General features: G+C 45.0%; 1 protein-coding gene across 1 annotated transcript in view; it reads left to right on the top strand.

Annotated features, from left to right (window-relative positions):
• The first annotated feature begins 9,690 nt into the window (after positions 1–9,690).
• Positions 9,691–15,208, top strand: part of PFKFB4 (6-phosphofructo-2-kinase/fructose-2,6-biphosphatase 4) — a 102,135-nt gene continuing 96,617 nt past the window's right edge. The window contains exon 1 of the mRNA XM_089781078.1: positions 9,691–9,941. Coding sequence (XP_089637204.1) covers positions 9,893–9,941 — 49 coding nt within the window. The 5' untranslated portion in view covers positions 9,691–9,892. The remainder of the gene's footprint in view (positions 9,942–15,208) is intronic.

The following is a 15,208-nucleotide window of genomic DNA, read 5'->3' as shown; positions in this document are numbered from 1 at the left end:
AAATGTGCTTTCCACAGTCTTCAATGGATTGGAGGCAGAATTTAGCTCCAAATTATAGCAAAATACTCAGTAAGCTGTTGAACACTAATCTTAAAATACCTGGGATCTTCAATACTCAACTTCCTCTAGCTAACATGTTGTCCAGGACTGAAAATGAAGTTGACATTATAGTCATTTTACCCCTGCCCACCTGTTAAACTAAACACTCAAATAAGGCTGGATGTTGACATTCTGAGGCCCATACCATTAAAAATACTCCTTTTAGAAGAAAGGACATTGAATATCTTAACTTGAGAGCTTAGTCTCAAAGACAACTAGAAGTCTTGTGGCACCTCCAGAGTCTAATGTATTTTGTGACTGATGCTAATAAATCTTAGAACTGAAAGGGACTTCAAGAGGTCATCAAGTCAAGTCCCCTGCCGTCATGGCAGGACAAAGCACCATCTAAATCATCCCTGATAGAGCTTTCAAACCTGCTCCTGAATATCTCCAATGATGGAGATTCCACAACCTCCCTAGGCAACTTAGTCCAGTGTTTAATCAACCTGACGGTTAGGAACCTTTTCATAATGTCCAACTTAAACCTCTTTTGCTGCAACTTAGATAATAAGACACAAAGCAGAGATCAAGGAGAACAATTTTTCTCCTTCCTCCTTGTAACACCCTTTTAGGTACATAAACTGCTATCCTGTCCCTCTGTCTTCCCTTTTCCAGACTAAACAAAGTCATTTTTTTCCGACTTCCCTTGTAGGTCATATTTTCTGGACCTTTAATAATTTTTTTGGTCTTCTCTGGACATTCTCCAATTTCACCACATTTCTTGAAATGGTGCCCAGAACTGGACACAATACTCCAGTTGAGGCCTAATTAATACAGAGTAGAGCAGAAAAATTACTTCTCGTGTCTTTCTCACAATGCTACTGTTAATGCATCCCAGAATCATACTTGCTTTGTTTGCAGCAGCGTCACACTGACTCACATTTAGCTTGTGGTCCACTTAGACCCTTAGATCTTTCTGAAGTGCTCGTTCCTATACAGTCACTTCCCATTCTGTGTGGCAACTGATTGTTCCTTCCTAAGTGGAGTACTTCGTATTTGTCCTTATTAAACTTCATCCTATTTACTTCAGACCATAAAAAGTGGAAACTAGGTCAAATTACAAAGGATGAAAATAAGCAAATAACAAAAGATGGGCAAGATTAGAAAGATGAAGGCACAAAATGAGCTCAATCTAGCTAGAGACATAAAAGGTAACAAGAAAATATTCTACAAATACAAGCAAGAAGACCAAGGACAGGATACGCCCATTGCTCAATGAAGGTGGAAACAATAAGGCTATGTCTATACTGCAGGCTTCTTGCGCAAGAAGCCTTTTATGCAAGTGTTTTTGCATAGAAACTTCTTGTGCAAGAGAACGTCCATGCCTCAAAGTGCATCGCAAAAGTGATGTGCTTTTGCACAAGAGAGCATCCACACTGCATGGATGCTCTGATGGCCATTCTGCGAATGGCCATCAGAGCACCTGTGCTTTTCTCCAGTTGCCTTTTTGTGCAATAGCTATAACACAAGAGTTATGCCTCATAGGAGGTTTACCTACACTGGCAAAAGCCCTCCATTCTGCTGTTTTACTGCTGATTTACTTGTGCAAAAGCATATTTGAGGTGTGGACGCGCCACAGGTTTTTGCGTGAAAATGGCCATTTTTGTGCAAAAACCTTGCAGTGTAGACGTAGCCAAACGGAAGATGTGGAAATGGCAGAATTACTTAACGATTTCTTTGTTTCAGCCTTCACCAAGAAAGTTGGTAGCGATTGGATGCCTAGGATAGTGAATGCTAGTGGAAATAGGTTCAGAAGTTAAATAGGAAAAGAACAAGTTAAAAATTGCTAGATTTCTGTAATGGGGGGGGGGGGGGAGGGAGAGGGGACAGGGAGGCAGAATTGGAGTAAGTCCTGTAGAACAAAAATGATTAAGGGGCTGGGGCACATGACCGAGGATTTGGGCTTGTTTAGACTGCAGAAGAGGAGTGGGTGGGTGGGAATTTAATACAGGCAGTCCCCGGGTTACGTACAAGATAGGGACTGTAGGTTTGTTCTTAAGTTGAATCTGTATGTAAGTCGGAACTGGCGTCCAGATTCAGCCGCTGCTGAAACTGATCAGCGGCTAATTCCAGGAAGCCCGGGGCAGGGGCTTCCTGTAGTCAGTCACTGGTCAGTTTCAGCAGCGGCTGACTTGGGGACGCCTGGGGCAGAGCAGCTGGGGTGCTGCTGGGTTGGTCCAGTAGCGCCATCGCTCCTCGGCGCTATTGGACCAACCCAGCAGCACCCAAGCTGCTCTGCCCCAGGCGTCCTGATTCAGCCGCTGCTGAAACTGACCAGCAGTGGCTGAATCAGGATGCCTGGGGCAGAACAGCTGGGGTGCTGCCCGGTTGGTCCAGTAGCGCCCAGAGCGGCGCTACGGGACCAACTGGCAGCGCCCCAGCTGCTGTACCACAGGTGTCCGGAGCAAAGCCACGCAGCACGGGGGCAGCGGGACAGCCCAGACGCGCCGTGGCTGTCCTGCTGCCCTCGGGCTCCGTGGCTTTGCTCTGCTTTGCTCCCCGTCCCCCTGGTCTGCAGACCAGGGGGACGGGGAGCAAAGCGGCGGAACACGCGGGCAGCGGACAGCCCGGACGCGTCTGGGCTGTCAGCTGGCCGGGCGCTCCGCGGCTTGGCTCTGCTTTGCCCCCTCCTCCCCCGCGTCCCCCTGGTCTGCTTTGCCCCCCCCCTCCCCTGGGGGGCGGGGGGGGGGGCAAAGCAGAGCAAAGCAGAGCCAAGCCTCGGAGCGCGTGGGGAGCGGACAGCCCTGTCCGCTGCCCACGTGTTCCGCCGCTTTGCTTCCTCTCCCTGGTCTGCTGGAGACCAGGGAGAGGAACGGCCCCGTTCGTAACTGCGGATCTGACTTACGTCGGATCCGCGTAACTCGGGGACTGCCTGTAGTAGCCTTCAACTTCCTGAAGGGAGGTTCCAAAGAGGATGGAGAGAGGCTGTTTGCAGTGGTGACAGAACAGGGAGCAATTGATCTCAAGTTGCAGTGGGGGAGATCTAAGTTTTTCCCAATATCCAACCATTTCACCAGGAGGGTGGTGAAGCACTGGAATGGGTTATCTAGGGAGGGGATGGAATCTCCATTCCTAAAGGTTTTTAAATCCCAGCTTGACAAAGCCCTGGTTGGGATGATTAAGTTGGGGTTGGGCCTGCTTTGGGCAGGGGATTGGACTGTGACCTCCTGAGGTCTCTTCCAGCCCTAGGATCTGAGAGGACAGGGGGTCTGCAGGGCCTTGAATATGCTGCCTTGGAGATGCCACTTAAGCAGGCTCTACAGCTAGGTATTGCTAGGATAAAAGCTTTCGATAATCATATGTGCTGTGCATGCACATTTATTGGGATGGATATGAGCAATGAATCTTAAAGAAACTGTTATGAGAAGTAGGTAACTTTTTTGGCAGTGAGATTTAAGTTATGGGGTTTTTAAATTTTGGGTATACATTTAATTTGAGACTCTTATGTTTTTAAATAGTTTCCATGGCACTTGCAGGCACTTTCCTTTTAATTTCTAATTGAGGTAGCATCTTTGTTTTTATGTATTTCCTCTTTCTGAAATTATTACTATGATGAACTTTCTTTGGTATTTCTCCCCATCCCCAGGGATGATAAATTTGATTATTATGGGCACTAGTACTGAATGTTTTTGGAACAGACCCTATGCTCCACTTAAGATGTGGCAATTCTTGATTTAATCTTGTTGGTTCCTGGACCAACTGCCCCCAGAAACAGCCATTTATGATGTCTTATAGATGTTCTCTGCAGCCCAGCCAATGGTGATAGCTGAAATCCCTTTATTAATTTTGAGTCTTCTATTTTAATAGCCTCTTTAATTTCTAGGAGTATTTCACAATCACCATCAGCATTTTAGTCAGCTGACTGGTAGTATATTTCTACTACTACGTTCTTATTTTAGAAAGTACTCCTTTTTTAAAAAAAAAAAAGTATCCCAGTACCTACAGTTTTCAGACACACAATTTACAACTTTTTTTTTCTACCATTGCAACGCATTTGTTTAAACAACTTAATCATAGGTAGGTGGGTGAGTGAAATTTTTGGGTGTAAAGTACAAAATAATCACTGAAAAACAAATTCGGTTTTCTCCAAATTTTAGTAGTGTTGATATACCCCTCCTCCCCCAGATTTCTTTCTAGCACCCCTAAGGGTACACGTACCACTGGTTGAGAAACACTAGACTACCTGATATGCATATGTTTATTGGGTAGTCAAGTGACTACTCAACTAGTTGCTTCCATCCCCTTGCTGCCTCTGAGGCAGCAGAGGGGATGGACAGGAGCCAGTGTTGGGGGGGGGGGGGGGGAGAGCTAGCTTAAAAGCCATCCCCCCCAGCACTATCTGCACAGGGGAGGAAGAGGCATGTGTCTGAGACAGGGCATGAGCTGAGACAGCTGATTCCTGGCTCACGCCCAGTCCTCTGCTGCTGTTCCTCTGCCTTTTAAATGCAGTAAGAGCCAGGTGGCTGTTACTATGTTTAAAAGTTAGAACCGCAGTGGGGTTATGTCCCAGGGCTGGGAGCTAACCCTGCTGTGGCTCTGCAGTTTCCCCTCCTTATAGACTAATTGAGTAGCTGATGGAAATTCACTGACTACTTGATTAGCTGATTAAACAAAATTTAACATCCCTACTTCAAGCATGGAATTTCTATCTATGGAGATTCTGTGGTACAAGGATTCATTTAAGATTTTTAACAGGGCTCTTGATTATCATAGTTAGCTCATGCAACTAACTCTCATCAAATTTAAAAAACTCAATCACACTTTTAATCACACTTGTGTAACAGAATGCCTATTGGAATTTATTAAATATTTTGGATTTTTTCCTTTTTCAAATGTGTACAACACAGAATGCAAATTGTACAGTCCTCATTGTGTTGTAATAAAAAAACTTGCACTGTAAAATGTTTAACAGGATAGTATTTTTCAGCTCACCTCCTACAAGTACGTTGGTGAAATCTCTTCATAAAAGTGCAATTTGCAAATGTGGTGGTGGTTTTTTGTGGGGAAGGAGGGTTTTCGGTGTGACAACTGCAATGAGAAACCAAACAATGTAAGACTTTAGATCCTACATTCCTACTTTTGGTCAAACAATAGAAAAGACAGGGAGTTTGTTTGCATTTATGGGGGAGAATACTGCCCCTTATTTACAATGTCAACTGAAAGTGAGAACCGGCATTCTCATGGCACTCTTGTAGGTGTTTATGTGCCCAATGTGCTAAACATTTGTATGCTTCTTCATACTTCAGCCACCATTCCAAAGGACATGCTGCTGATGCTCTTTAATCACAAATTTCACAATTGTTTTTAAACAAGCATTCCGAGGTCTTAAAAGAGCAACCATGCCAATGCGGAAACTACAGAACCTAAACCTCCAACAAAGAAAATCAGCTTTTGGGTTTGTATCTGACTCAGATGAAATGTATCTGACTCAGGTGAAAATGACTTATCTGTCCACTCTACTTAGGTTCTGCTCGATAATGATCCAGTCATCAGCATGGACTCCCGTCCTCTAGAATAGTGGTTGGAGCATGAAGTGCCATATGAATCTTTAGTGCATCTGGCATATAAATATCTTGCAATTCTAGCTATGACAGTACCATGTGAACACCTGTTCTCACTTCCAGTTGACACTGTCAACAAGAAACAGGCAGCATCATCTCCTGCAAATAACCAGCCTTGTTTATCTGAGGAATTGACTGAACAAGAAGTAGGATTGTTGGATTTGAAGGCTCTAAAATTTTACAATTGTTCACTTTTTATACCTAATTCTACATTTGTATTGTCAACTTTCATGATAGAGATTGCATTACCATACTTGTATTAGGTGAACTGAAAAGTCTTTTTTGTTTTTTCAGTGCTCATACTTGCAATCAAAAATAAATTTAAAGTGAGCACAGGACACTAGATTTCAGTCCCTGCACTCTGTGTGCACGTCCATCCATCTCCCAATGGTGGCTGGCATGTCCCTGAAGCCCCTAGGAGGGTAGGCCCAGGGGGTCTCCATGTGCTGTCTTTGCCTGAGGCACTGCTCCTGCCCCTTACATCAGTGATGGAGAACCATGGCCAGTGGAGGCTGTGGGGTCAGGGCCTGTTGTGGATGAGGGGTAGTGCACGGAGCCACTGCTGTGCATGCCAGGTGCTTTCAGGGTTGGTAGGGGGCCAGGGCAGGAGTGGGCCTTGACTCTGTTGCTGACTCCCTGCTGTTCCCAGGGTTGGTGGGGCTTGAACCTACCACCCTGCATCCCCAGGGGAACGCCCTATCCCCTGGGAAAATATATATAATGAAAAGGTAGAAAATATTCTAACATGGTTTAACAGAAAGACTAATCTCCATTTTTAATCCTGTGATTCAAAATTGTGATTAATCACTTGACAGCTCTTAATTTATTCTGTGCTTTCTTTCACATATAGCGCCCCTCTCCCACCACTGTGACCCTACCCTAATATCAGGCTATAAAATATATAGGAATGGTAACTAATGTCCCATTGCTTATAATCATTCCACCAAGTTTCTGTGGTGCCTATCATAGAAATATCCTCATTTAATACTAGGCACTCAAGTTCACCCATCTTAGTATTTAGACTTCTCTGGGAGAGGCATAAAGGTGTTTTTTGCACAAAACGGAAGCGGTTACACTGCTTTTTGCGCAAAAACCCCTTGCGCAAAAAGAATGGGCAGAAAATATGCTAATGACATCATGACTCATGCCAATGAGTCCCTCATTAGCCTATTTTCTGCCATAACTTGTAGTGCAGACAAAGCCTCTGAGAACAGTTACTCAGCCAGTTATGCACCAACCTTGTAGTAGCCCCATCTAAGTTATATTTGCCTAGTTTTTTTATAAGAATGTCATGCAAGACTATCAAATGCCTTACTAAAGTCTAGGTATACCATGTCCACCACTTCTCCTTTATCCACAAGACTTGTTATCCTATCAAAACTATCAGATTGGTTTGATATATGTCCTTTACAAATCCATATTGTCTGTTGCCTATTGCCTTATTTTCTTCCAGATGTTTGCAGATGAATTCCTTAATTACTTGCTCCATCTTTCCTGGCATAGAAGTTAAACTGACTGGTCTGTAGGTTCCTGGGTTGGTCTTATTTCCCTGTTTATAGATGGGCACTATAGTTCCCCTTTTCAAGTCTTCTGGAATCTCTTTGGACTTCCATGACTTTTCAGAGATGATAGTTAAAGGCTCAGATACTCAAGAAGTTTATAAAGGAGGTATTATAGGATGCATTCCATCAGGCCCTGGTGACTTGCTGACAACTAACTTTTCTAAGTAATTTTTAACTTCTTCCTTTTTTAAAAATTATCTTCTAAACCTACCCCATTTCCACTAGTATTCACTGTTAAGCATTCCTTCATCAAACTTCTTGGTGAACACAAAAATGAAATTAAGCAATTCTGCCATATCCACATCTTCTGTTAGGCTACGTCGAGATTGCATCCTTTTTTCCTAAAAGGGATGCAAATTAGACATATCGCAATTGCTAATGAAGCGGGGATTTAAATCCCCCACTTCATTAGCATAAAAACGGCTGCCGCTTTTTTCAGCATGGAGCTTTGCTATTTATAACGTTATTTCCATCTATGCACACATCTGTGGATTGAATTCCGTGCTTCAGATAGCTGGAGGTGGGGCAGTTTGAAGCATTGATTGATGCAGTGAGGATGCAACAGACAGGTACAAGTCTTCAAGCAACTAATCAAGTTGCTGCTAACTTCAGTGTTGTGTTGAAGTGCACACTCAAGTGTACTAACATGAGCTAAGGCTTGCAGTGAAGACAAGACCCTTGTTGCAGCTGATTAGCTAGAAAAGACCTGAAGTGGTTTTCTGCAAAGCCCTTCTTCCTTTCATGTAACAAGCCTCCAGAGAATAGTTCAGAGAGAGAATACATTGACAGAGTAAAATTCTGCATTCTTCTCCAAATTCTGGCAGTAATTTTCTATATGACCAGCTCCAGATCTCACTGTGCATTGTTTTCCTCTTCTGTAACATTGGGGTGATGGTATGTTTTTATGTGAAGGAATGTAAAAAGGTTAAATTGGTGTACTCCTGCTTCCATTTAAATACGGTTTTATTTTATTGCACTTTCAGTGTCGATGCTTTTCATGGGAAGATCTTGACTAATGTTTGCCAAATTGTACATAACTTTTTTTCCTTTTTGTAGAAGGCACAATACCTGTGAACTAACTTTTCTCTTTCTAGACATTCACTTTACACAGTGTCAAAGTGAACTTGTGTGATTTATTTATGAACCACTGTGCATGTAACCAAACATTCCTAATAATCTATTTCAAGCAATAGTTAGTTCTCCAGTGAAATATCTATCTTCCAATGTGATTTAATAACATCATAGCACATGATAGATACACTAATACTATGGCCATGTTTGGAGATGCCTTAACTGAAGCACAAGAAATGTAAATAGATGTGGGTTTTGTAGTGGTTGCTCTGTTTAGGTTCTTGTACTGCTTTCATCAGCATGGTATCTGAGCCCTTCCCAATAGTGCATTAAATGAGGTGACTAACATTCATCAGTGTGGTTTGTTCAATTTGGCAAGGTACAGTAGAGCTACCACCTGGAATCTTTCCCAACACCCACATATCTGAATTCCCCTTTCCATGTTTGAGAACTAGTGAGCATTTCTTAACACTAGTCTCCTCTACATTAGGATTTTTCAGCAAGTCTCCTTTGAGCTACTACTACCGGATTACCAGAGGAAAAACACAGGGTGGAGGTAGGACCCAGCTGCTTCTACCAGTGGGGGCTAGAGTGCAGCCTGAATCCATCTTGCCCCACACATTCCCTGTGCTGCAGCAACTAGGGGAGGATTGCCTGAGAACTACCGGTACACAGCATCCTCCTTTCCCTAGTGGGCTCTGAGCCACTACTGTAAATCAGCATTAACGTAGTCGTGCAGAATCAGCTCGGATGGCCCCTTCGCGGGGTAGACTGTTTATTAATAAACTTGTCCCCATGCCATGCATACTTGTGCCTAAGAATAGGCAGGAGGCTGAGATGTTTGGGGGGAGGGGGAAGCTGACCATTACCTATAAAGAGGCACTAGTGCAGCTGGCTAGGAGAGAAAACCCAGTCTCTCCCAGATTGATCTACCCCTTGCTGGGGAGGTTCACGTTAGAAATGGAAAAAACGAGCGATCTTCCTCTGGGGTGATACTGTCCTTCCATGGTTTCTTCGCCGGCCTTTCTGTGTGTAGCTCTCTGGCCGCAGGCGAACAAAATATCCCCCAGCCGGAGCTCATGCGGCTGCTCGACATCCCGTTCAGCGGGGTCGAGCTCCAGGGGCCAATGCGTTTTGCAACATTTCCGGGGTAGCCCCAGGGAGCCGGGTGGTTTGGGGGCGGTGGTGAGAAAATACCTGCCTCGAATTTGTGTCTTTTGATTCGTGCTTCTCTGCGGGGCTCCAGTCGGCCTAGAGGGTAGAACATTAAACCTCGCCAGCCCCGGGCCCACCGCCTGGCTCCCCCGCCAAGCGCTTTGGGATCCCTCGGAAGGACGGGGCGCTCCGCCTCCTTCCCGGTCCCCACCTCCTGCCCGGCTCGCCAATCAGCGCGGGCGCGGCGGGCGCCCTGTGCCGCGGGCGCGCCGGGACCCGGCCGGGCTCTGCGCCCCAGCGCGATGCCGCCGCGCCCTGCCCGTGGCCGCAGCCCGGCGCCGTGAGCGGCGGGCGCCCCGCACCCTGCCCCTCCCGGCCGGCGCGGCGAGCGGGGCCGGGCGCCCCCGCCTGGCGCAGCTCGCAGCAGGGACGCGGCCGGCGCAGATGTCGGGCTCCAGGTGCGGCGGCGGCGAGGCGCGGCGGGACTGGCGAGGTGAGGGGCCCGGCTGCTCGCGCTGCACACACGGCCGCAGGCGGGGCCCCCGGCGCTGCCGAGCCGCTCTGCTGCCCGGCCGGCTCGGCCTCGCCCGCTCCGCTTGCCCCGGGGCCCTTGCCCGGGCTCCGCTGGCACGAGGGGCGGCCACGGCTCCTGCCCGGCGTGCGGCGCCGCCTCCCGTCCCGCTCGGGGGCTGGGGGAGCCGTGTGCCCTGCCCCGGGCGTCCCCTCCCGGCTCCCTCCGCCCGCGCCGCCTTGGGCGCCTTCTCCCGCCGCGCGGGCTGCTGCTTGTTTACCAGCGTTTGGCGGGGAGGGGGCAGCTCTGGCTCTGGAGCGGGGGCTGGGCTGAGGTGCGGGACGGGCGTGTGGCCGGGCCCTCTGCAGCCGGCAGCCCAGGTGCTGCAGGAGGAAGTGGCGCTGGTGACTCAGTAGGGAGCCTGAGTCAGGGCTGAGCGAGCAGGCGTCTGGGGGTTCTGGGAGGAGGACAAAGGTCGCTGCCTCTAGGGTGCAAGCTGGCAACCCAGCTCTGACCTCTCCAGCCCTGGCTCCCTTCCCCTGTGATCCCTTGGAGGCCGAGGGAGGGTTGTCTCATCTCTAGCATCCCTTTGAAGGGACAGTAGTTGAATTAACAATGAAGTGACCTCTGCTCCTCCTGGCACAGACCTAGAGACCAGGGGATAGGAAAGACCCAAGGGGCTTTATGGTGCAGAGTGGCTCCTGAAATGCTTTAGGAGATGACCCATTCCCACTCCTCAACCTATCCCTGATTTTGGGGGGATAAGGTGGGAGAACCCCTGGATAAAAAGGGGGAAATGATAAGCACAGACTCTGTTGGAATATGAGCAAGCTTAATACTCTGCCAGAATAGGAAATGTCAAACTGTCAGTTTCTGGTATCCTTTTAAAACCAGCAATTAATTCACCAGTGGTAGTGTTGTAATGCCTAAGATACCCACCAAGATGGGGGCATTGTTTGGTGTGGTACTGTATAAACATGGAAATAGGCTATCGATTTTAGTTACTTGGAGGTTCTTCCCTCTTTATTCAGTCCTCCACGGGCTTGGAGTTTGAAGGGAAATTATAACCCAGAAATTGCAGCAGAGGTTGTCAGATGAGGGAAGGAAACTAGGGTTTACAAGTCAGCGTGCTGAAGCCTGAGGAGAGATTGCAAGGTGGAAAGAAGGCATGATGTGCACACATGTATTAGAATGCTGGAGTCTGTTGCAGGTTCCAAAGTAGTTTTTAATATTGCTTCCCTACTGAAGTGTTTTGCTGCTGGAGGTGAGATCTTTGGAACAAAATGCTTACTTGTGGTAACCATAATCATTTTGGCAAGGGCAGGTTGCTAACTGCAATGTTATGGTAATTTTTTAGGTTGGTAACTATGTTATCTTTTGTTGTTTTTCTACTCTCACAAAGAGAGGCTGTTTTAACTTTCTGCCTTAAACTGTCATGTGATGCTACTAGAATTGGTGGTGATCTTCCCCAGAAAGGGCTGAATTTCAGTAATGCATTAAGTGCTCAGTGTATAAAAAGAGCGTCAAGAGTAACAATTCAGAATGAAAGATGCCACAGAAATTTAAAAGATAGTGAATGTTTTGAATGTTGTTTCTGTGAATAAGCCCAGCTGATTAAGCCTTTTTAAAGAAAAATGTGTCCATATAGACACCCCAAAAATCACCTCTTGCTTTGATGGAGGGGTGAGAATAGATTTGAATAGTATACACCAGTGGTGAGCAACCTGTAGCCCATGGGCCACAGGGACTTCACCCGCGGCCCGTGCACTCCCTCCCCCATACAACTCTTGTACCCTGGGGCCCTGGAGCCCTACACTTCCTATGCCTCAGACCTCCCTCCTACCACTTCAGGAAGAGCCAGAAATGGTCTGACTTGCATTCCATCCCTGCTCCTCCCCCTAAATCCCAGAGTTGGAGTGCCATGAAGCAGCTGTTCACGGTGTTCCAGCTCTGGGAGGGAGAGGGAAGAGTGGGGACAGAGAGTAAATCAGGCGATTTGAGTGCTTTGAAAGTGATGGGAGGGAAGGGGAGGAACAGTAAGAGGTTGGGGGGAGGGGAGAAGCAGATTGAGAGGGGGGGTTGCAGGGCTACAGGTGGAACTCAGTGGGCTGCTGTGGCCCACAGGGGTGAAGGAGGGCCACATGTGTGGTCCACCCACTATTTGTAGTTGCCCATCCCTGGTCCACCTGTATCATAAATCTCAACCTGTTAAGGCCTAACTAGGCATCAACCCAAAATGAGGGATCCTAGGTGATTGTGTATCCTAGTTATAATGATGTTTTAAAGATATAGGTAGATATTATAATAAAGGAAAAAACTTAAAAAAGCACAAGTCTCCCATGATTTTTAATATAAACATTTTCTATTACTCTTGTGTTTAGGTCTTTGCGGGTGTATTGCATATAAACACTTGGTATTTAATACTGGATAACAACAAGTTAGTGTGGGACAAAATTAGGGTAAATTGATTTGCATTCCATGTTATGGTCATTTGTTTTTACAGTGACAAGCCTGTGTAAAAAAGCTGAAAATGGAATTGAATAATAATGATTATCAGACTTTAAACACACTTCAGTATACTATTGAGCAGTTCTAATTATTTTCCAGTAAAAATTTGCAAATACAGTCTTAAGCTGTTAGATGCTACTTAATTATAGATGCAATTAAAATAGAGATTTAATGTAAATGAGAAATAATAACTTGAACAATGTTATTACTGCATTTATGTGTTCACACAATTTGTATAAGAGGCATATACTGAAATAGGACTAATCACATAGTGATTGTTGTGTATAACTGTGTTCAGACTCTGGCCCTAGATTTATAATAAATCTAACATCACTTCAGAATTAACATCTTGACATAATTCAGAAATTGTCTTTAAATTGCTGGCAAAGCAATACAAATGTGTGTCTAACCACTTACTAATATTGAATGAGCACTTGCTTTTGACTTTTACTGTCTTGAGGGTTAAATTTTCCACATGTGAGTGTGTGTATTTTTTTTCTCTTCTGTGGTCAGGATGACCATACAACATTTTTGTCTGCTGACCCTTTTTAGAAATCAAGAGGCTGTAAAATTCTGACTCATTTTTTGGGAGCGGGAAGGGGGATAAATTTTCTTCCAAAAATAAAGTAAATGCTTAAAAAAAAAACTTAACAGTTTTTTTTATGGGAGGTGCTCATTTTGACACTAGGAGGGGGAGGAGAATTCACTTGAGGTGAATTCAATATGAGTGTTTTATATGGTGGGGTTGCTTATGGTGGTAGGGGACAGGGCTCTGCAACTCTGGAGCAAACTTCTGGTTTGTCATTATGTTCCTAGAAGCTCATAGACTAGTCAGTTTCACGTTTTGTTTTTCGCCTATTGCTCTGAACTGCTGCGATATTACTATGATCGAGCAACAGAACAGCATATAACTAGGGATGTTAGCGTGTAGTAGTTTACATGATTAACTGATAAGCCTGGGCTTATCGGTTAATTTTAATGACTGTACTCCCCTCTGCAAGCCGGTGCCCGTGGGGAGCCAGTTTTTAGGCTGGCTCCCGTAGAGCCGTCTGCTGCCTCCGCACAGGCAGCAGTGCAGTGGGGAGGTAGGCAGGAACCGGTACATACGGGAAGCCAGCTCCCTGTGTGTACTGGCTCCTGTGGAGCCCCCTGCCTCCCCCCCTCCTTTGTGGGGAAGGGAGCACCAGCTCCCACTTACCCTCATCCCCCCATGAAAACATGTAACCGCTGAAGTTACACATTTACAAAAATAAATGTTTGCTAACATCCCCACCTATAACATAAGGAAATCATAGTGTTGTTCCTGAAGATTGTGAACTTCTTAAAAAAAAAACAAAAAACAACAACCCCCAAAACAAAAACAAAAAAAAACCAATGGAGTGGACTGTGCCTGGGCCTAGTTTTAGATAGCCTTTGAAACATTTTCCCTGATTAAAGTGCTGTTTCTGGGGGCCTGTAAGATCCTGGGCTTAAATGTCTCTGTCACATATTAATGTTGATGCAAGCCCATTAACCTTGTTTCTGAGTTAAGAAGTTGCAAAATAAACTCATGATCGTATGTTCAGTAATCCCAAGAGCCAAGCATCTGAATCTGCAAACCAAAATCCATATCAAAACCTTTACAAATTTAACAGGCTCTTGGACATGCTAAACACTGGTTTAGAGAACACTTTGCAATATAGTTCTAACATGGCAGCTAGAATCTCTGCCATATTTTTCCAGGAACCCATTCAGATGTGTTCCAGAGTACATAGTATTGTGTGAACAAAATACAGGACTATGTAGCACTTTAAAGTCTAACTTTAAAGCTCATCATTTAATAAACCATCTTGTTAGTCTTTAAAGTGCTACATAGTCCTGTATTTTGTTTCAGCTACACCAGACTAACATGGCTACATTTCTATTCTATAGTATTGTGTGACAGTTAAAGTGGTATTTCTCTTGTTGTTAGTTTGCATTTACAAAATAGGAAGAATGCTACCTGGCATCCCCCATGGAATGTATTGCATTTTATTTCTGTGTAGAGCTGTACTTGGGTTTTGGTGCTATAAGTGAATCACACAGTTGAAATGATACTAAGCCCTTGGGTGGTGCTGATACATTTCATACGTAACACTAGTAAATAAAAGAGGTGTGTTATAATTAGTTTCTCAAGTGCCCATTTCCTAGTAACATTATTTTTAGTTATCTAACCCATTTCTAAAACAAACAACATTTTCTACATACATTTTTCTGCATTCACTATATTCTAGCGTGAATATAATTTCCTATCCTACTCTGTAAAGTATGTTCTTCACTTAAATAGTTGACTTGCATTGTCAAATTACCTGAGAAGACCAACAGTCGGGATTATACATAATTCTCCTTGAGGTAAAATAATTACAGCAGATGCTAACTACTAATTCCTTGTTGTGTTTGTACATAGTTCGGTAATGTAATTGAAAAGCAATTTAGAGATGCACACTGTGGACACAGCAGTATTAGTCATTCTGAAAGTGGTATGACTTTCCTTTGAAATGGATTAAAATAGGTGATGTGACCAGGCCTTCAGTCTCACTGCTTGCAGATAATCACAAACTTTGTGTTTAGGTTAATCCCTGATATAACTCAATTGATTTCAGTTGAGTTGCATCTGGAATGATTTGGTCTACAATGTGGTCTAGATGGTAAATTCAGGATAATTTCCATTAGGTAATAAGAACATTTCTGCCCTCGTGTGGATTAAATACAGTCTCTGAATG

Source organism: Pelodiscus sinensis, chromosome 11 (assembly GCF_052426305.1).
Source record: "Pelodiscus sinensis isolate ZL-2025 chromosome 11, ASM5242630v1, whole genome shotgun sequence".
In the NCBI taxonomy this organism is placed as follows: domain Eukaryota; kingdom Metazoa; phylum Chordata; order Testudines; family Trionychidae; genus Pelodiscus; species Pelodiscus sinensis.
Note: the sequence above shows the minus strand (reverse complement) of the source record. Positions and strands in the feature narration are given on the sequence as shown.